Source organism: Petromyzon marinus, chromosome 20 (assembly GCF_048934315.1).
Source record: "Petromyzon marinus isolate PM22_M1 ecotype Great Lakes invasive population chromosome 20, UKy_Petmar_22M1.pri1.0, whole genome shotgun sequence".
Taxonomy (NCBI): domain Eukaryota; kingdom Metazoa; phylum Chordata; class Hyperoartia; order Petromyzontiformes; family Petromyzontidae; genus Petromyzon; species Petromyzon marinus.
The window spans coordinates 8,161,064-8,183,416 of record NC_133686.1 but is presented as its reverse complement, the minus strand read 5'-3'; the positions used below and the strand labels follow the sequence as shown (position 1 = coordinate 8,183,416).

Genomic DNA, 22,353 nt, shown 5'->3' with positions numbered 1-22,353 from the left:
CTGAACCTACCACTCCATTACTGAAGTGGACGTCCTCTGGGGCATAGTCCGTCCTTCGGTTGCCACTCCCACTGGCCATCCCTTCTAGCAAAGTGTAAACCTATCCTAGACCATGCATTCTTCGTAGCAGTTAATGTGCTGTATCTAGCTTGCATGTATATTCTGTAATCTGTTTCTCTTCATATCGATCTCATTGTAATTTCACGTGTGCGCCTCCCCATGCTTCACTGAATACCTATCGGCGTTTGTTCTATTTATTTTGTTTGATCTCTGATCTGCACTGATTAAAAGCTTTCCTCTCAAGGCACATTTGTTGCTAGCCTTTCGCGATCGAGCTGAGCCATTCAGAAGCACTCCATCTCATCTGTCTTGTTTATCTCGGTCTGTCTTACATAACTGTATATGTATGGGTACAGTATGCATATTCTGCTGTGGTTTCCATTTGCGACCCTTTTAGCAGATATTTCCAGTTGTCTGTTGAACTTCTTGTGCGTGCCTTGTATTTGCTCATGTATCTGCAGCCCACCTCAAGGGTTGACAAACATGGGTGCTGTAATGTCCAATGGGTCTCCCAGCCTACACTCTCACCCACATCCAGCAAATTCAGAATTCGTCTGCGTGGGATTCTTTCAACCTCCCATTTAATTCTCACACTTCAGCTCTACTCCTTCAACTACACTTGCTTCCCGTCTACCACTCTGTTGTCTTTTCAAAGACCTTACATCTCTCCATGGCCTTGCCCCACATTCACAAACTTCTCTGTCTCTCTCTCTGTCCATCCTTCTCCTTGTGCCCAATCTCATTTTCGACCCTTCTCCCTCCACTGAAATAAACTTCCCCCTGTACATTATAAGCAGTCCCCCTCCTTAACCTCCTTTCATTCCTCTCTCAAAGCTCCACCTCTTCTCCATTACCCGTTCCCTTCCTCTTCCCTCCCCTCGCCCCTCCACTTATTCCCATCCCTCCCCTGCCCTTTCGTGACCCCTGTGTGCCCTCTCTTGTGGTCAGTGATTCCTCGGCCCTTGCACGCCCCCTGCCATCCAAATCACTCTCTTGCTCTTGTTACTGCTTGTTAAACTATGTAAAGCGCCTTGACCGAAGCCCCTCCATCATTATAAAACAAGATCAGACGTGTTAGGAGAACTCGATAGACATTGCTGCAAAGTTGGAGTCGACATAAATTGACTACTGGAGTAAAAAGTAGTCCTTTCAAGAAATGAAACACGCGTAACAATAACACTGCTTTTAAAGCCATTAAGTGTTTGTTATTTATTCTTGTTGCATCACTGCTAATGCAGTCCTGCTATTTAAAAATAAAGTATTTTCAAGAGGTTGTTTCTTGAATTTGACGTACATTTTTTCTCTCCATAAACTAAAAAGGTGGCATTTGATCAAATAGCAAAGTAACTGGGGGACAAAAGCAGCGCTGGGTTTCGATATTTGACACTCGTGTGCATGATCATGAAAAAAATACCTTTCAAAATCAACCCCATAAGCGTGCCCTGCAATGTGTAGTACATGCAGGTGACCAGTAGATGGCACATTTGCCATTAAGTTGCAAGGTTAAAAGTGAATGGCAAAAAGGACAAGATTTTCCAGCCAGTGTTGCCACACCCATGACCACCACATGCACACCTCCGCAAAAGGGTAGTCGTCGTAGTAGGTACATCAATCTATCCAAAGCGCGCACCCAGAGAAAATGATCAATCCACACGAGCGCCGCATTCTCTTTTGACTTGGGTGCGGAAACACACAACCACACACGGATCGCACACGTGTGTCTGCCTCTGCACGTTGAGGTGTAATATAACGTTACCAACATTTTCCACTGCAGCAATGTCGTCCCATTGACTCATGTCTGCATCCCTGCCCAGACCAACATTCCTGGCACAAACCCACCTGCTTTGCTCCTCGGCAAACCAGCCAAATATGGAGCAGATTCCTTTTTTTCCCCCAATTTTGGTTTGGAGTCAAGTGATTTCCAAAATATCTGCAGAAATGTATTCGCTTTTTACCGCACTCAAGAGGTAATCAGATATACAGTACTGTACACGTGTCGAGAATAAACTATGGCTATTTTGTAACTTCAGACAAACTTAAAAGTCCATTGCATAAATAACTGTAACGTATAAAATGTGACTTTTACGTGCTAAGATTCAATTTAAGTGCAGTGATTGGAAGAGGAGATGCGTGGGTCTGTTCTGCTCCTTTGTAGGAGACAGGCTTGGGATGTTATATTTCTTACAGAAGTTTTATGTTCGTGGCCAATCCTTAAGATTGATAAAATCGTGTCTTGCGGTAAAATCGCGTCTTCTGGACCCTTCAATGAAAACACACTTTTCAAAGAACACAAACACTTTTGGAATGTAGCCATGTAAAGTAGTGAGGACAGTCGTGGATAAAGTAATACAGATGAAAGAGCTTCATAAATGCGTTTTCATTACGATGTGGCTGGGTGGATCATGGTCTATTCCGGTTAATGTCTGTCGTGGTACAGAGCCAGGGCCTCTATGGTCATGGGTTCATTGCCAGTGGGAAGACAAAAATTAAAGATGGTGTTTATTTTATACCTACGTGACTTTACCGAAAGAACCAAAGAGGTTGGATTCCTGCAGTCACGAAAGCTTCAAATAAAGATGGATGTTTCTCATGGGCCAGGGGAAGTTCTCACGAGAAATGACGCTGGTCTCGGGCCTGTTATGCAATGCATGACTTACTGAACTTAACACACTGTTTGGTAAAATTAACCTTGGGATTGCACCCGAAGTGGAGGAAATTAAGTGGTAGAACCAGTAGAAGGCATAACACAGAAATGAAATAACAAATTAGGCTTTGAATATCAGTGCGCTTATTCGTATGATATGCATTTGGGTGCAGCGATGTATCACGTCATTGATTGGTGGTACTTCTTAAGCTCATGATACATGCATTTAATCGAGTTTGTAAGGATCACTGTTGTTTAGTCAAGCGATATGTGATGGATTGCTGTGACCCCTCCAGCCACTAGAGGTCCCTATGAGGGTGTTTTTTTTCTTCAATCGAATCGAGGAAAATTTAATGAATGACAAGGGAGGGGAGTTAAATTATTATGGACCGGTGTGATTAAGTATGGCCAAACAAGTCCCATGACCAACACAGTGTGGGAAGGCCTTCATCCAGCAGCGGATGGACAAACAGTTGTGAATCATTTAACAGTTACTATGTACGGATGGCTTGGCATGAGCTCACATTGGCGTAGCTTCCAATGTCGTCGAGCAAAAGTAATCTGATCCTCGTTCTCATCCTGTCCAGTCCCCTTATGAAGGCTGTTGGATCCACGGCACTTCTGGAAACTGTTTGTGATCATCATCATATCCCTTCTGCTGCTGGTGTCATTCTCTATTATCACGCCTCTTCCACCTCATGAGTCCAATCTTTTATCGGTCGCCCTGTGTGCCTCTATTACCTTCGACTGTGCTAGTGTTGCCTGCCATTGCTTCTTTTCTGGATTCCTGTTTTTGGCGACGGTACGTTAACCAGTAACCAATAACAAAAACATAATTAAGATGATTATTCGTGGGATTGATAATTTAGTGCAGGTTTGATTTAATCGGGCACGCCTTGTATTGTCAGGTATTGTGGCTACTTTTCTATTATTGCGTGTGGCAGCAAATGCGTTCAGGAATTGAATGCCAATATCGAGGTCTGCTGGCAACGAGAGGGCTTCGGGAGCGAGTTAGTGGAGTTGTGATGTTCCTCCTCCATTGAAGGATTGCAAACTACAGTGGTTTACTCTTTCGTCCATAGTTTGAGTTGCATGGCCACAGTTGCACTGTGGCTTATCTTTAATATTCAATTTCATGTGTGGTACTGAATATGTATAACCTTAGCAGGGCTTCTAATTAGCAATGAAACATGATTATGAATTTATTAGTCCGTCGTTACTTCCTAATTGGTGTTATATATTGCACACAAAACACAAGCAAGTACTGTGTAATATTCAAAGAGATTGCTTTATTACAATAAAAAGCTTCATTAGATATCTTACATGCAAAATAGACGCTGAGTTTGGAGTAATTTGTGGTTCATCGTGATATTTTATTTGGACAGGAACAATACCTTCAAATGTATTTCCAAAGTTATTACTATCTGGTAGTTACAGTTTTAATGGTTTAATGTAATATGTAGTGGATATTCGAACAACGCATAAAACGGGTGCCGGTACATTTCGTTTAGCAAAGGGATGTTAATTGAAATTGTAAAAAGTTAGAGAAAAAATAAATTAATATCAACTTTTCACAAAAAAGTTGATTACATTTTTGCCTCGTAAGCATTTCTGGGGAAAATAATAATAATAAAGTTGTAGTGCTTACTCAACTAATTTCGATGCCCAAATTACTTTCATGGCTTTGGGGACCATAGGTATTGCTGAAATAGCACCTAATACTGTTGCCTAGTTCATTCAAATAAGATATTATCTTACAAATAAAATGTGATTCTCGCTTGACAATATATCATATACACACACACAAACTGTACACACGTAGTTTTCATTTTTGAAAACTGTGATTTCTATTGTACACATGTATACAATGTACACCAAAGACTTCAGAAGACACAGACAAGCACTTTGCACGAGTTTGCTCAGTTTTTTTTTCATACGTGTTGCAATTTCTTGTTTTTAATGCATGAGCTTAATGTTTTTTTGTTGTTGTTTAGATATACGGACGTTTCACTTGTCACGTGCGTTTGATCCAATAGCCTATATCAATGACGCTGGTCTCGGGCCTGTTATGCAACCACTCAAAACAAAAACAAGCACTTGGATGGAAGATTTTACGGCCACCGTACCTGTAACCTATATGCCCCTTTTATAAGCACATTCACAAACCCTTATTCTCATGGCAATTCTATATCGCAAAAAATGCAATCAGTTGTTGATGCAGTTTCAAAATCCTAAGACATCGCCAAAATTACAGTTTTAGCATCATTACAATTGTTTTGTTTCAATAATGATGCTGTTATCGTTTTTTTTATTTTTCTGGTATGAAGTCCTAACCCATGTTCATTCATTTCCAAAGGAACAAATTCTCCATTAAAACGGCATTGCAAATAACCACAGCAAAGAGAACACAAACTGCATCATAGAGTGTTAATCAAAGTCCATGTGCTAAGTTGTAGTCGATTGTACATAGTTACACAGTACTTCATTACCAAAACATAACATTAAATACTTAGCCAATGGCAGACTTTTGCAAATGACAGATACACATTACACATCTTCTACAAACGACTCCACTTAGATCACCTTACATAGGGAAACAATATTATTGTTATGCAGATCACTGTCCTTCCCAAAACTGGCTGCAATATTATTTATGAAGGTTTTTTTTTACTTTTACAGCATTCAGGGCAATGTTAGAAAAATAGTCTCTTCATTTTTCTTCTTTAAACGTCAGCATTTTAGCATTCGCCCTGTAAAACAGCGCAGTCTCAAACTCTCCAACCATTCTGTCACACAAAACTCTACTCAACAGAATCAACACACATTCAACCCTAAACAGCGTTCGTCCGTCTACATCTTGGGCTGCTGAGTGTTTTTAAAACCACTACGCAAAACACAAGGTGCTGAACGCCTAAAGTACTTTATGAAAATATCACAACGATGTATCTTATGAGTTTGCAAAATGATGACTTAGATGTAATGCAAAAAAACAAGGAAAAAGTACAAAATTCAAGATGTATGACTGTTTTCCTGTGGACTGAAATGTTGAAAGTATGAATCTGTTTTTGTTAAAGTCGTGTGGTTTTGACGCTAGTTTGCTATGAATGGTGCCATGAAATATGTCTGTTTAGACAAACTAGTCTCAAACTATGTTCACACTGGATACCCACATATTTGTACTTAACTATTAACAAGCAATGACAAATAAATTTAGTTTAACCCACACAGCAACGGTAAATCTCACTACGGGGAAATAAAATCTGATTAATATGTAATGCAAGCAAATACCCTGAAATCGTTGTGAAATATGTAAAACTTTGATAAAAGCAAAGTAAGAAATATGCTGAATGTGGTTTGTGAGAACCGGCAAGCAGGCAAAACTTAAACATGCGAGTATGATTAACATTTTTTTACCAACGTAAAGTGTTCCATTTGGTTTCACAAAGTGCATTTTTCAAAATAACAAGTTTGAACAGGGGAACACAACGCAAAAAGAAAGTTAAACAGAAGGGGGAAAAAAAGGAAATAAAGTTACTGCATACAAATCCATCAATATTGACCTAAAACAACATATCTTACTTATTTTTGCTTGTCAGCTGTTCGTTGTTTTAAGCATTGTGTAATCTGAGCTTAAACACACACACACATATTCACACTAGAATGCTCGAAGAGACCTTTGGAAAGTAATTTTCTTGGATTCATACATGCTTCTTTAACAACGTTTCAATCATAATAATAATAAAACACGTGTGTCCATTCAGGGCACCAAAATAGGTATGCAAGTGCTGTCATTTGAAAGAAAATGGCAGCGTATTACAGAAACAAAAACTAACTTGAGAAACAAAATTGCTACTTATAAAAGTAGGTTTAGTAAAAAAAAAGCTCATTAGAAAAAAAAAATTCTCAGGGAGCTAGTTGGAAGGAGTCTAAAAGATTTCGTTCATAGTGTTACGTAAAAGTCAGTGTGTTTACGGCAAAGGCTATATGAGTGGCTATGTTTAGTGGGACAGTATATTTTTTCCCCAGGTCGCTGTATTTATTTAGTGGTTAAAGAAGGAATCCAAGTACCAAGACCAAGACCTTATTGGTGACTACTTAAAATGTTTGTTTTACTCTACCCGACTGTTTTGGTTTCCTAAAGGCACAATGTCTTATTAATTTGAATGAAAGCGTAATTTTGTTCCATTACACCATGCACCTTTTTAGCCTTTGGTAATAACATGTGTGTGTGTGTACAACGTTTGTCCAATACAGCATGACATCGTTGAGATGGCCACAATGAAACATTATTTTTGTGCTCATTTTAACAAGTAAAAGTCTACAGTTCACATTTGTGCCACAGCGAATCTCTCAAGCATCTGTGGCTGGGGCTAGGTCTAAAGGAAGGCCATTCATTGCGCGCAGAACATCTGCCTACACTTGCATCTCCGCGGTGCCCAATAACCCCAGGGCTTGGGCCTCCTCCGGCGTTAACCCACTCTTCAGGGTTCGGCGGACTGCAACAACAACAGAAAAAAAGAAGACACGCACAAAAGACACACGCGCAAACACGTACACACGTCGTCGACGTCAGATTAAACGAATTAAAAAAAAAACAGTCATGTCCTCAGGATTACAATTACTGTACGAGGATTATTGATGATCCCCTTGGTCATTTGGTATGCATGCCAAACAGCTCAGAAGAAGGACACTGAGACACGTTAATGAGATTGTGGTTGGATGGGGGTAGGAGATGAAGCGGATGAGGTAAGAAAATGCTAAAGAAACGGTGAGTAATACAACTGAGTAGGTTTTTTTTTTTTTGCGGTTGTGCAGTGACGCTCCCCGATGTGTTTTTCGGGCTGCGCCAACAACACAATCCCCTGATGTTTATTCCCTCCATGAGCCGGGAATCCAAGTTCCTGAAGGAGCTCCGAGCCAGGGCCGGATTAAAGTGGGCCTTCAGTGATAACTTTCCACAGTTGGTACTGCTGCTGGCCCATGTCACGACCGCCGCTGTCACTCCGCTTGTTTCACGTGGTACTAGTTCCAGCCGCTGGACAGATGTCGTTTCTGATACGTTCATCGTTTGGTCTGTGCCTCCATTTGATGGGAGCGTGCATTGGGTGCCGCCGATGAGCAGATTCAATTTGAAATTTGGTGGGGGGGAAAAAACAAGGAAAGCCTAAAAAGATTACGAGCAGCAATGTATTAAACTATTTCTTACGATGATTATAGCGGCTGACGCAAGTTTTAAAAGAATGCTGTTAATTTTCATCTGTAAAATGTTCAATGTTCTGACAGGATGACCGCATGGCGAGCGCCATATTGCTTTACTTTCGTTTAAGCTTAGAATCTTTGACTGTTAGTTTAGGTGTAATGTGCCTCAACTGCTCTATAAATAAATGTATTCAAGAATAATATCTTGATTTACTTTTTTTTTGTATCACGCAAACAAAAAAAAGACGCGGTCGCATTTTTTTTCGCAGGCCTTACAGTTTCCACAGGGCCTAAGCACAGGGCCTACTGTGCCCTAGGCATAGGCCTCCTGTGCCTATCGGATAATACGGCCCTGCTCCCAGCACGTGGAGCAAAAACGACAGACAACATATGCCGAAGCAACCGACAACACGTGGAAGAGCTTAAATAGTGGGTACATTCATGCTTTAAGATATACAAATGGCACTAAGTTAAAGTTGCGCACATATGTAATGTATTGATTGTAATGCGCATTCGATGGCAAAAAAAACAGAAAAGGTCGTGCGCATTTGGAATGCCTATGCAGCATGAGGGGGAAAAAAATGCTCCTGGCATCTAATTGGAATAATAATGATTACAATCTTTACGTTGAATTGCATTGGTTTTCTCACTGAAGGTTTTCTCTTGCGGTACTTTAAAACGTAGTCTTGTATAAGAAATGCGAGCCAGCCTGCACATGTTATTTGGTCATTAACTGACAATTACATGATGTCCTATATTAAGTATGTTGTGATATTGTGTGACACAGCTGTACATGCCATTGAATTCCCATCTTAGTTTATTATATAGTACCACATCCTGTCGGAACCTTTTGTTTTAAAGAAACATTGGCATTATAGTGACATGCAATACCCTTGCAGCCGACTACAGTAGTAATAGCTGCAGATGTCTCAAAATGCCACAGAAACAGCCTTGGAAATTCTATAACACATTGATAGCCAGGCATTCTGAACACCTGGATGCAATTTGGCATTGGTTAATTGCATTTGTGTGACCTTTTGAGTGAATCTATGGTTCTGTTGGCTTCGATTGGCATCACCATAGGAAATGTCCTTATGTACAGGCCTGTTGAGCGCATGTGAGCTGTGTTATAATAAATAACGCCGTGATGGGGATACTCTGCCGTGGTGTGATGATCAGCAATAGGGCTGAACGATTAATCGATTTCAAATCGAAATCACAATTTAAAGCAATGCGATTAGCAAATCGCAAAGGCTACGATTTGTTGCGATTGTTTTATATTTGTATTATTATAACTTTATTTATTTAACTTGGCAATTGTTCCATGTTTGATTGTTCTATTTCAATTAAAACATTTTTATAAATACATTTTGGAAGCAATTCATATCTTTTAAGTTCTCATCCTTGCATTAGAATATATAGAGCAGTTAATATTTTGATGGTATCATGTGGTAATGCTCCATCACATGTTTTAAATCTATTACACAGTGAATATTGAACTGAAGCTTGACTAAAAAAAATGTAATCGCAATATCAGTCAGAAAAATCGGAATTAGATATTTTTCCCCAAATCGTTCAGCCCAAGTCAGCAACACTGGACTTGCAATCCGGATGTCACCGGTTCTACTGCATCTACCTGGCGCGGCAGTTGAAGCAATGGTGCAAATTTCTTAAAATCCCATACCGCCTCTTCACCTGCCAGCGTAGAATGGGTGCATCAGTAAAGTCGATCGGCAGGTCACCTGTGACAGGGTCAAACGTGGATACTCCCACTTCTTCCCAGATGTTTGGCCAGCGTAGAATGGGTAGGCCAAATTAACTCTCTAAGAGAGGGGGGCTCTCTAGAGGTGTCTCTAGTGAAGGCCCTTCCACTAGCAGTGGCGTCTATCTAGAGGCGTCTCTAGTGAAGGCCCTTCCACTAGCAGTGACGTCTCTCTAGAGGTGTCTCTAGTGAAGGCCCTTCCACTGGCAGTGACGTCTCTCTAGGTGTCTCTAGTGAAGGCCCTTCCACTGGCAGTGGCGTCTCTCTAGAGGTGTCTCTAGTGAAGGCCCTTCCACTGGCAGTGGCGTCTCTCTAGAGGTGTCTCTAGTGAAGGCCCTTCCACTGGCAGTGACGTCTCTCTAGAGGTGTCTCTAGTGAAGGCCCTTCCACTGGCAGTGACGTCTCTCTAGAGGTGTCTCTAGTGAAGGCCCTTCCACTGGCAGTGACGTCTCTCTAGGTGTCTCTAGTGAAGGCCCTTCCACTGGCAGTGGCGTCTCTCTAGGTGTCTCTAGTGAAGGCCCTTCCACTGGCAGTGGCGTCTCTCTAGAGGTGTCTCTAGTGAAGGCCCTTCCACTGGCAGTGACGTCTCTCTAGGTGTCTCTAGTGAAGGCCCTTCCACTGGCAGTGGCGTCTCTCTAGAGGTGTCTCTAGTGAAGGCCCTTCCACTAGCAGTGACGTCTCTCTAGAGGTGTCTCTAGTGAAGGCCCTTCCACTGGCAGTGACGTCTCTCTAGGTGTCTCTAGTGAAGGCCCTTCCACTGGCAGTGGCGTCTCTCTAGAGGTGTCTCTAGTGAAGGCCCTTCCACTGGCAGTGACGTCTCTCTAGAGGTGGCTCTAGTGAAGGCCCTTCCACTGGCAGTGGCGTCTCTCTAGAGGTGTCTCTAGTGAAGGCCCTTCCACTGGCAGTGACGTCTCTCTAGAGGTGTCTCTAGTGAAGGCCCTTCCTCTAGCAGTGACGTCTCTCTAGAGGTGTCGCTAGTGAAGGCCCTTCCACTAGCAGTGACGTCTCTCTAGAGGTGTCTCTAGTGAAGGCCCTTCCACTAGCAGTGACGTCTCTCTAGGTGTCTCTAGTGAAGGCCCTTCCACTGGCAGTGACGTCTCTCTAGAGGTGTCTCTAGTGAAGGCCCTTCCACTAGCAGTGACGTCTCTCTAGAGGTGTCTCTAGTGAAGGCCCTTCCACTGGCAGTGACGTCTCTCTAGAGGTGTCTCTAGTGAAGGCCCTTCCACTAGCAGTGACGTCTCTCTAGAGGTGTCTCTAGTGAAGGCCCTTCCACTGGCAGTGACGTCTCTCTAGGTGTCTCTAGTGAAGGCCCTTCCACTGGCAGTGACGTCTCTCTAGGTGTCTCTAGTGAAGGCCCTTCCACTGGCAGTGGCGTCTCTCTAGAGGTGTCTCTAGTGAAGGCCCTTCCACTGGCAGTGACGTCTCTCTAGAGGTGTCTCTAGTGAAGGCCCTTCCACTGGCAGTGACGTCTCTCTAGAGGTGTCTCTAGTGAAGGCCCTTCCACTGGCAGTGACGTCGCTCTAGAGGTGTCTCTAGTGAAGGCCCTTCCACTGGCAGTGGCGTCTCTCTCGAGGTGTCTCTAGTGAAGGCCCTTCCACTAGCAGTGACGTCTCTCTAGAGGTGTCTCTAGTGAAGGCCCTTCCACTGGCAGTGACGTCTCTCTAGAGGTGTCTCTAGTGAAGGACCTTCCACTAGCAGTGGCGTGAGCTAAGTAATTGCAGTGCTGCACATTTACCTTCTTTCCTGGCCTATTTGGCTCAACTGTTTATGTTACATTTCGATTTAAAGCTTTCGTGACTGCAGGGATTCATATTCTTGGTTCTTTCGGTAAAGTGGTTTTCACACCTGATGATGATTGCTTGTGTTGTAATCGAAACGTCGTGAGAATTTAATTGTTTTATTTTTATTATTTTATTATTTCCCTTATACGTGACTTTACCAAAAGAACGAAGAATATGTTTATGTTACGTTCAACTAGTTTTTGCACTTGAACCCTTCCAACGGTGTTTTGAATGTGTGTACTCTCCTGAGGACTGGACTTGTCTTTTGTTTATAGTGTGCAACCCTTACCATAGGATCCTGACCGATTTAAAAAAAAAAAAGAAAAACGTCCCACAGGATTCTATAGGAATTTGAAATTTCCTGTAGGATGCGGTAGCATTCCCGTGGGATTGCTGTGTGATTTGTTTCGCAATAAACTAGGATTTTGTAAAAAGGTGGCAGAAACTGCAACGTATATTTTATATTTTTTATGTTTGTGTGTTGAATTGTATAGTTTTTGTTTAGTGAGATAATAATAATGACACCAACAAATATTAAAGCCCATCTATGCGATTGTCATGATATTTAAGTAATGAAGAATGTGATGTTAAAGATGACTACATTAAATTAAGCAATAACGTGAATGCTTTGCAACGCTTTAAAATCTCATTCATAATACTTTTGGCAGAACATGTTGCATGTATAATTAGAAAAGGCAAGATAGTAGATAGCATAAACTGTAAAGAAAGCGTGTGTGTCCAGATTTTTTTTGCTTTAATTACAGATGCCACGTTTTTGACTGCACAGATGACAGCATAAAAAACCCACCGTCTGACTCCAACAAATATTCCCCTGGAGTAGAGCGCACAACGTCGTACAGAGACAGACAAAGATTCCTCTTTTTGTAGAGGCAAGTGCTGTTGGCGAGCACCTATAATGCTGGGCGTTGGTGGCTATGCACGTGACCTGTAATCCAGCGAGGGTTGGTGCATAGCACAAATGTTGTGAGATTCCCTTCCAGTAGGCGTCAAGGTGCTATACCTTGGCTTGCCGCGACCGGGAAAAGGCAGCCAAGCAAGTTTACTAATTGCCATCTGTTTCCATCTGTATGGGGATAGAGTGTTGCTCCCTTGCGTGCGGGGGTATCCTCCGGTTTTGTCCCACTTGTATAAACATTCATTGGCTGAAAACATCTTGAAGTAAAAACCCAATGCAGGACCCTCCGGAAGATGTCTTAAGACTTACTGTGGCTTTCCCGGATAAATTAGCTTATTATTATTATTATTCGTATTATGACGGGCATGGCACACAGAGTGGCATAGCCTGCACCACTCCCAGCTGTCTTTGTTTTGCTTGTACTGATCTTGTCACACCAAACCGGGCACTCATTTGCAGTTTTGGCTAAAGTCTGAGACCCTCAGATATCACTTACCACTGATGTAACAATACTATTTACAGTACTGCTGGGTGAAGTCCTCCCCAAACTTTTCAATTATGGTGGTTGTTTGCCCATACTTTACTGCAGTCGTTAGTGTAGGTTGATAAAAGGAGGGGGGGAGAGATGCGATTGGCAGGACTGGTTCACATATCACTTACCAGTGATGCTTGCCATGACTGGAGATTGAACTTAGGTCACTGGTTTTATAGTGCACTAACGACTTAGCCTAACCACTTATCCACCGTTCCACCCCCCACTGATATATCCCAGTTCCCCGGAATCCTACCATGCCTTCCTGCACACCATGCATATACATAAAGGTATATATATATATGCGTATATAGGAGGTCGTGGGTTCGATCCCGACCCTGACACCTGTATATTTTGAATTTGCATGTTCTCCCCGTGGTCACATGGTTTTCTCTCCGGGTCCTCCAGTTTCCCCCCCCCCCACATTCATAAACATGCGTTTAGAATATTTGGCTGGGATACATTTCCACGCGATAAGCCACTTCGATGAGCTATCGTTTGTGGCCAAGCCGCTTTTCAAAAAAAGAGCTGTACTGTATAGCGCAGTTACAAGTAGGCCTTGCCCGGTAAAATACAAAAAAAAAATTGTGGTTCAGTTTAGTTCTAAAAAACTATCAAGAAGATGCACCGCATTGCAGAGGTACCGACCGGGGTGCAGGGTGTGTGCGAGGGGGGAGGGGGGGGGGGCTGAAACCTACGGGATTTGCGGTTGGCCCGGGAGCGCCGTCGCTCACGAGTAGCTGCTCGCTGGCACGGGGCCTGCGTGGCCGACTTGACGATGCGGTCCATTATCTCATCGGTGGCGTCGTCCGTCGCATTGGGGGAGTCGTCGAACACCGGAGCGCTCCCCGTGCTCACCCGGCCTGCGACCAGGCGAGAGGAAAAAAATGTTTAATGTGAGAAAAAAAACGAGCCCTGCTTAATGCCCGTCATGAATCGCTCCGCCGGGGCACACATTTGAGGTGCCGTACAGGTCACGAGTGAAAATAAGAATCATAAATCATAAATCATGCATTGTCAGCGCCATTATGTTGGTTTTATTTTTCCCCAAACTGGAAGTGGAGAGGAGAAACGAGAGAGAGAAAAAAATCCTTAAAAATAATCAAAACAAAAAAATATTTTAAACCTTCTAAGTGACCATTTAGGGCGTTGAAACGTTTTGTCACAATGTGAAATATTTATTTTGATAAACATTTGATGAGGTTAAACGATCTGGGTTTATTATGTGTATATTTGCATTACTTATGCAATTTCATAAAAGCCTGCCGATAAGAAGTTTCTCACACATAAACCATTGCGACATAAACTAAATAAAGTTTTGTGTTTTTGGCAGGGAGAGGCAGTGGTCATGACAATGGCGTTTGGTCATGCGCTTTGACGTTAAAATTACATTGTTGAAATACTATTGATCTGGAATGGGAGGTCGTCAATATAGTTGGAATTATGTCAAACTGTTTCCCCTTGCTTAAATTAGCATCGAGTCTTATGCTCAGAACTGTTGGGGACCCAGCCATTATTGTAATTCCACATATCTGTTATGGAGCTACCAGCGAAACATCGTACCCAAAGAGTTAAATGTTGTGAATTTCTCTCCAGCACACCGATGTGCAGAACCACCACGAGACAACCTTGTTAATTGACTGTGTTGGGTGGTGGAGGGTTTACGACCCACATTTTACTTACGCCCAAATCTGACCCAAAAATTGTAATGCATCATATTGGTCATGAAAGCCTGCTCGTGTTAAAGTCTGTCACGGAAAAACTGGGGGGGGGGGGCCTTTATCTTGACCTGTGTGTGTGGGGGGGAGCGGTAGCATAGCGGTTAGCGCGCTGCGCAATGAATCCGGTGACCCGAGTTCGATTCCCGCTCACGACCAACATCAATGACGATTATCTGAAACGGTCCTGGGCCTCCCCTAGGTCAACTTCATCGTCAAACGAGTACCTGGTGCGGTGCGTAACTATCGTCGCTGTGGCGTCAAAGGCCACCCCACCCCCCTCGTGTGTCGCCGTTGCCAGCCTTCATAGGTGCAGCACGCTAACGGCACTCGCCCCCACCAGTCGGCTCAGGCTACTTGCAGGGAGAATCTCTGTCGTTATGGAAATGTCAAAACGGGAGCGGCTGTCGGGCGATTTACTGACCGCGGCTTGCGCGGGCACGTGCGCGCGTGCGAGTGCCGGGCACGGACGAGTGGAGCCCGCCGCTCGCGTGCACGGACGTGCGCAGAACGGCCTTCATGTTCTCGTGCTCCGCGTCGTCCTCGGCCGCCAGCTGCCTCCGCACGGCCGGCACCGACGCCGACGCCGCCAGGGGCGACTGGGCACTGCCGCCCGAGAACTTCCCGCTCTGCGTTCACGAGCCGTGGCCGTGGCGGGCAAAGGGGAGCGGGGCGCCACAGTTTTGAATTGGATGTTAGGAAGCCACCAGAGCTGTGCACTTTTAAATCTGAAGTGAAAACGAAGTTCTTTAGAACTGCTTTTTGTGTTTAGTTTGTTATTCTTCCACCCCCCCACACCTCTGATCAGCACATTTGGCTACATACCGTGCGATAGAAGTTCAACATTTTATCAATTAACACCTCCGTGCGGTGGAAGAGGGTTTAGCGGACTGCACTGTGAACCTGATGAGGTTGATTCCGGGCCATGGCTAACACCGATCTCGAACTGGCTCAGCTTGGTGAATATTCAAACATTGCTCATGATCGACGTTGCATGCATTGGGAAAAAAAACATTATCACAATTACACGTGATTAATTAGGGTACACTTCACATTTGCATATCCAGTGCACTGCATGAAAGTTTATTCTTTCTGCTGCGTAGTTGCCAAAATTTGCAAAACGCCTTTGCAGAGCATGACATGTGGTTGCACTTGATCTAGTTGGATCGGCCTCATGCAAATATCCAAGTACTGTATGTTGGCGACTGTAATGGTACTTTAAATGGCACTATTTAATGAAACTAATATCATGGCTCACTGCGCTGTGAACCCAGTGGGTTAAGTTCAATTCTCGGCCAAGGCTAACATCTGTGGAGGGGGTTGTCTGAACCAATTGTACCCCCCCCCCCCCCATCAACCAACACTGATCAGCATGTATGTTGTATGTATGTTAACCTTCTTTTGCACCGTACGTAGCCTACCGCGCTAACCGGAGGTGCAGCTGGCTACCTCGGGTGGTTAGGTACGGTCAAACAACGCCCATTCTGTGGAGAAGCCTTCATCCAGCATTGGAGTGATACAGGTCTGTAATTATCACGACATTATTATTATTATGCGGCAAAGAGATCTTAGAATGTGTGTGTGCATGCCAGGAAGAGCACGGTTGCAATGGGGGAGAACCCATTGAGACTGCATGTCTCTTCTTCAAGGGGGATCTGGGTCAAGGAGTGACAATGGAACAAACTTTACATCAAGCAAAGGGGATAGGTTAACATCCCCCCCCCCCCCCCCCCCGAGGATTAAAAGCGAGACAAGATCAGGGAATGGAATGGGATGGAAGTGTAGAAGGTGTGGAGCTGCTGCTCATCTCCTGACTGTAAAAAAAAAATTGACTTGAGTCAGTGGTGGAAAGTCTACATTCCGAGGGCAAGGGTCAGCATTTGAACTCGCGGCTTCGTGATTGCGAGTGCTCTAACAAGAATTACCATTGGAAGGATACGGGACAATTACGTGAATTAAAATGCGCGTGATAAACTCTGACTATAACTAACCTTCCCCTCCGTGGTGTTTACAAGTTTAATGCATTTGACAGTTTAATATTTATTCTTCTGCAACTACTGTTCCATGTTGCCATTATAGCTGATTATTTTTTTTCCATTCCTGGGACAGCGGCGGGGGCATCTTGCTAGGATTACGTTCGACTGGTGGCTCGTTAAAGGAGATACCCCAATGGAGAGTGGAGAGAAAAAAAAGTTGGCAGGCGTACAACAATAATGCTCGCAGCAACGGCGCGGAGTGCGACGGCCATGGGATAGGAGCGGCCTGCAGTAACGGCAACAGTGGGAGTGCAAACCACCCCCCTGTCCCGCATTAAAATGCTGACTACGTAAAATTGTCACATCATATAGCACTTACACGAATACATTGAAAAATCACATGGTGCCGGTGTTAAAATATAAGTATATTCTCATTCGCGGCTGTGTGGGGTTTTTTTTGTTTTTGTTTTACAAAAGGCTGATTTTAAAATGTAACAGGCATTTCGTTTGTAGTGTTTTCCACGAGAAAGCCTCGAAATAGTTGTTATAATAGGCCCCCAGATAAATGTCAAAGCAATTCCTCTTTTGAGGACAGTCAAAGGTAAAATAATGCATATATGTGAACATACACAATTGTATTGGTGGTTTAAAAACAAATGAAATGCTTTGAAACGAGATATGGACAATTACAATGCAGTCTTGTACTTTTTCATTTATCATATTAAGATCATTGTTCTGGGGTTTGCTTACAATTACGTTAAGGACATAATGGGGCTCTTAAATGGAACAGCTCTTACATCCTCTGTAATTTTCCTCGAAAAAGGTGAAATTCGAGATATGCTCTCCTTGAGGTATGCGTTGTTCAACAAAAGCCGTGCGTGAGGCTCGCAGTCGACAGGATTCGAGTTCAGTTACGGATTACTCAGTCACAAAAGTATCTCTCGTACTGTACATGGCAGTAGGGGGGGGGGGGTAGAATTACGCAGCTCAGCACGAATAACGAGCAACATATATCTTCCAACTCCCCAGTGCAAAAAAAATGCAAACAAATCTATTGTTTTAACGCTGTTGCCCTTGTAACCTTGGGAATGGTGCAGAATTGGCCACATGGTGCAGGTGATATGAGCAGCATTTCCATTCTTTTTTTATGTAGTTCAAGATAAGCACTCAACTGTAACACTAACCGTAAAAAGCTAGCTCTAACGCGACCACTCTAAGTGTAACTCAACCTGCTAATGCTAAACCCGAAACACTTATCTTAATGCCAGTCAAATCCGAGTTCACATATTCAGATTTGACCTTCGAAACGGATTCAACTAATTTGCCTCCCGAGTCGGGGGGGATACTATTGCATGGTGTATATATATGCGCGCACATTCAATGCGGGTGTTCCATTGTCTAAACTTGCAGGACTAAAGATGCAGTTTGCTTGCAGTGTTAACTGCGGAGCGGTGGATTTACGTAATTAATGAACGCTAAATATTTGCTGTGGTGTGTACAGTGGTGGAAATTTACAATTTAAAAAATAGTAGCTGTAAGGTCGTTGTCCCATCACAGTAAATATGCATTTGCATTCTCCTTTGCCAAGGGCTCTGATTGTGTAAAGTGCACAAGGGGACCGGTGGGACGAGGGAGAGGAGAGAGGAATGGATCAGATTGCATTCGCGGCCGAGAAGTCCCAACCGTGCAGTGTGCGTGCAGCGCCGACGCACGCCATCACCGCCAGGCAATCATGCAATTACAGCAACTCCGCTCGACATTTACGTTAAGTTCGAGTCAGTGGTCTCAAATGGAAAGCCTTAATACTCGAGGGGGGGAGTTGGGGAGGGGACAATCTGTGCCCAACTTTTTCGCTACTGGCATCCACCCCCCCCCTCCCCCGCAAAAAAGAAAGATGGTAAACTCACACTAGGTATGTTGTATGAACGTCGAACTTACATTATTTATATTCTTGGTTCTTTCGGTCCTTCGGTAAAGTCCGCTTGTGTTGCGATCGAAACATCGTGGTTTTTTGTATCTTTTATTATTTTCTACTTTAATAAAAAAAATATTATTTTATATCTACGTGACTTTACCGAAAGAACCAAGAATATGAATTCCTGCAGTCATTAAAGTTTTAAGTCAAAACCTACATTATTTGTATTAAATGTAACTTAGTGTATGAATTACTTTCACAACTGAGCTTAGATCATCATTGTCACTCAACACACGTGTGCATCACAGCAATAACTGGGTAGTCGAACGCAATACTATAGCATGGTAACTTTTTAACGTGTATGGCTGCTCTCATAGATGCATGAAACTATTGTGTTTGTCAAGCAATGTTATATCTAAACGGAGGCAATAACTGGAGCAAAAATCCACTGGGAAAATGTATAATAATGAAGGTTTTTGGGTTAGATCGCGGAAGTATAAATGTGTCGTAAACATACACCACCCGACACAGCCAATTAGAAAGGAATTTGTGACGTAAACAAAGCGCCAATTAGTTACTACATTTACTCTCCAACGCACCGGTGTGCTGAAGTAGTAACTAATTGGCGTTTTGTTTACGTGACAAATCCCTTACTAATTGGCTGTGTCGGGTGGTGGAGAGTTACGACACATTCATACTTAAGCGATCTAACCCAAAAAAACCTTTATTATGATTAATTTTACCAGTGGACTTTTGCCCACCTTGTAGGCCAACTCGTCTAGATGTAAAATACCATATGAAAGTATGCACATCCCAAAGAAAGTCTGGTGGATGAACCAAATATGACTTATATTTAATTTACATCCCTTCGTTAATTCAATGCTGCAGGAAGACTTCACCGCACTGCACTGATCATGGCGGTTGTTTGCCCATACTTCACCACGCTGGTCATTGCGGGTTCAGACATTACCCGACCACTGATGCTAGACTTGGCACAGGGATAAAACTCGTCTCGTTGGCTTCGCAGTGCAGTGCACTGATCACCATGTCGGCGCTCTCCTGCTTTGTATTGCTCCTCGATGCGCATTGGAGACAATAGCAGCAACCGCGTACCGGAGAAGATGCGAACACGCAAAGATATGACATATTTGGAGGGAATTTCAACCGCTTTTTTTTAAATCTTGGATTAAGATCAAAGCGGGCCGTTGGGATCGGACTGCAACAAGAGCCACAGTGCAGCAACGCTCCGTCTGCAGCGCGCTGTGAAATGCCGTCGGACCATCGAAAGGCGGCGTGCATCATCGAGCTGATTAAACTTTCCACAAATGCTCCGAACAAAACTGCGATACTACGTGTAAAATATTATTTTTTTTAATTTACAATGCTTTTCTTTTTACCCGGGAGAGCCTCAGTGAGTATTTTTGCAGGAGGTTCCTGCAATAACCGCTGCTGACTGCTGTGCGTAATCGCAGCTGAGTAATTTGCAGGAAACTTTTCAGCATTGCGATGTTTTTGGGCAATACTGCGCAGTAAACATTTTATGCTTTGCTTTGTTTTGATTGTAAAGTTATAGCGCCCTTGTGTAGATACGCTTATGCTGAGCTGTGTAAAAGATATGAGCAGCAATTTGCCAATGATAAGTAGAACATTCATGGGTATTTGTTAGATTGAAAACCTATCGGATATGTATTTAAATCCTGATAAAATCATTGTCTCTTGCAACCACAACCATCTTCCTTCATTGCTGTTGCAGTCATTATTGCAACCCTCCGAGCAAGGCAACTTTCAATCTTACAGGTTGACAAAGCAAGCTACTGAACAATCTAGAGTTGACAAAGTTCAGTGCAGTTGCGGCTCTTACATTACCTGTGATAGTATTTTCAATCCCGGCAAAGGTTAGTAAAGCACTGACAGCAACGAGCTGGTCTTGTGAAGGCGAGGGTGTTAACGTGAGTGGGAGAGTCAGGTATGTGTGTGGTGTTTGGGTGCACACGTGTGTGTGTGTGTGTGCACATGTGCATGCCTTCAACCAACAAGGCCCCATCTAAAACGTACTTTGATTTGACGATCACAGGAATGTGGAACGTATATTCCTTTTTTTGTGGATGTATGTCCCTTTGATCAGAATGAAAATCTTTATTTAGACTTCATGAGGAATCCGATGAACCATGAAGCTCTTTTTTTAAAGTGCATCCAGTATGGGTGGGTCAGTATGATAAATGACGAGGCAATTGAAAACAAATTCGTTTCCTGAATAATAACGTAGTGAATTCAAAATGAAAATGAATTGAAAATACATTTTGCATGTGGAAAAATATAATTGGCATTCATGTTGTATATTTTCAATTCCAAAATATTTACGTCCATATTTATTTAAGTAACATAAATTTTTAAGAAGAAAAAAAAAACCACAGCAAACATTTTATTGCCTCTTCCCCCCAACACAGCAGACCGGTAGGTTGTGTGTGGTAGGGTACAGTCAGGGTAGTTCCACCTCTTCCGAAACATCTGGCCAACGTGGAAGAGGCAGCCAACGAAGCTTTAGAGGGGCTCTCGAGCTCCTTCTGGTGGAGATCCTTCTACCCCCCCTCCCCGGAGTCACGTGAGCAAGCAATTGCAGGGCTGTATCTTTACCACCGCCTTAACTGCCACCTTTTTTCCCGACAAAAGCCATAAATTGTGGGCACCATGAAAGCGTGATTTAAACGAAAGCCCCAGGAGTGAGTTGAGCAGCGCGGGGAACACGATGAGGGTTAGTAGTGAGTTTACTTGTCTCAGGGTACTCTACCTCCGCTGCCTCTTCATCGTCGGTCTATGAAGAAGAGGCAAAGGCGCGATGATGGGACACGGGTGGGATGCAGGAGGAAACAAATGCAGAAGAAAAGCAAAAGAGTTACGAGAGAGAGTACGCTTGATCAAAGTGACTGCAATGAAAAGTTAAACAAATTTCGCGAGAACCACATTCCAAATGCAATACATTTTGCAGATAGCACTGGTTGGCAAAACACACCGTTTGTTATGATTCGTTTTCTCCTACTTTATTGTACTTTCTTTGCCGTGGCTACGGCCAATGTAAACTGGCCAGTATAATTTGTCAAGCGGGATTAATTGATCTTTAAAAGCGTGCTTCTGAATGCAGGCTTCTCGAAAGGAAGGAGCCTACAATTTGAAAAGGACTCAAAAGGATGAAAATAATACTTGCTGGCGTTTCAGTGTGTAACGCTATGGGCACATAAATAATACAGGAGGCATAAATGAAGGGACATCATGCATTAAAATTAAGCAGATGGGCAATGACAGGAATTTCAAACAAAAGATACCACATTGTAATGAATAGATGCCTTCAACACAAAAGATTGATTTCTTTTTTAAGAAACATGTACGAAAGCAGTGAAGCTCTTTGTCGGTGAATATCTGTAATGTATTACAGTGGTGGCCCAACAGTTGAAAGAATATAATGGTAGCTGTTGAATGTGTTTTTTTTCCTCACTAAACATACGTAAGTGAACATTTTCCCGCTACTGGAAATATCTTTTATTTTTATGAAACAAAGTATTAATTTAATAGCATGTACAAATTTGGAATGTAAATTTGAAACAATTATCCATTAAAAAGGTTTACCGACTGTTTAATGTTGAGATTTTTCATAACATAAAATTCATGTATTCATCTTAAACCTGAATTATTGTTTTGTGATTCCAAGAACACTTACTTTAAATCGGTATTTCTGGTCTCACTACGGGGCGGATGATGCCTGCTGTGTGTATTTCCTATGCATGAGTTAACGTGCCGTTTACCATCCCATAGCAACCCCAAAGGAATGCTGTTAGGGCTCTATAAATGTGGAATC

The 22,353-nt window shown here is 43.1% G+C and overlaps 1 protein-coding gene across 8 annotated transcripts in view; it reads right to left on the bottom strand.

The window, feature by feature from the left end:
• Positions 1 to 3,973: 3,973 nt before the first annotated feature.
• LOC116944038 (FH1/FH2 domain-containing protein 3-like) overlaps positions 3,974 to 22,353 on the bottom strand; it is a 174,099-nt gene continuing 155,719 nt past the window's right edge. For 7 of the 8 annotated variants that reach the window (XM_076068281.1, XM_076068284.1, XM_076068282.1 and 4 more), the window contains 4 exons: positions 21,292 to 21,315; positions 15,037 to 15,241; positions 13,593 to 13,757; positions 3,974 to 7,200 (listed from right to left, as the gene is read on the bottom strand). In XM_076068281.1, coding sequence (XP_075924396.1) covers positions 7,118 to 7,200; positions 13,593 to 13,757; positions 15,037 to 15,241; positions 21,292 to 21,315 — 477 coding nt within the window. In that variant the 3' untranslated portion in view covers positions 3,974 to 7,117. The remainder of the gene's footprint in view (positions 7,201 to 13,592; positions 13,758 to 15,036; positions 15,242 to 21,291; positions 21,316 to 22,353) is intronic. The other variant, XM_076068283.1, reaches the window with a different exon arrangement.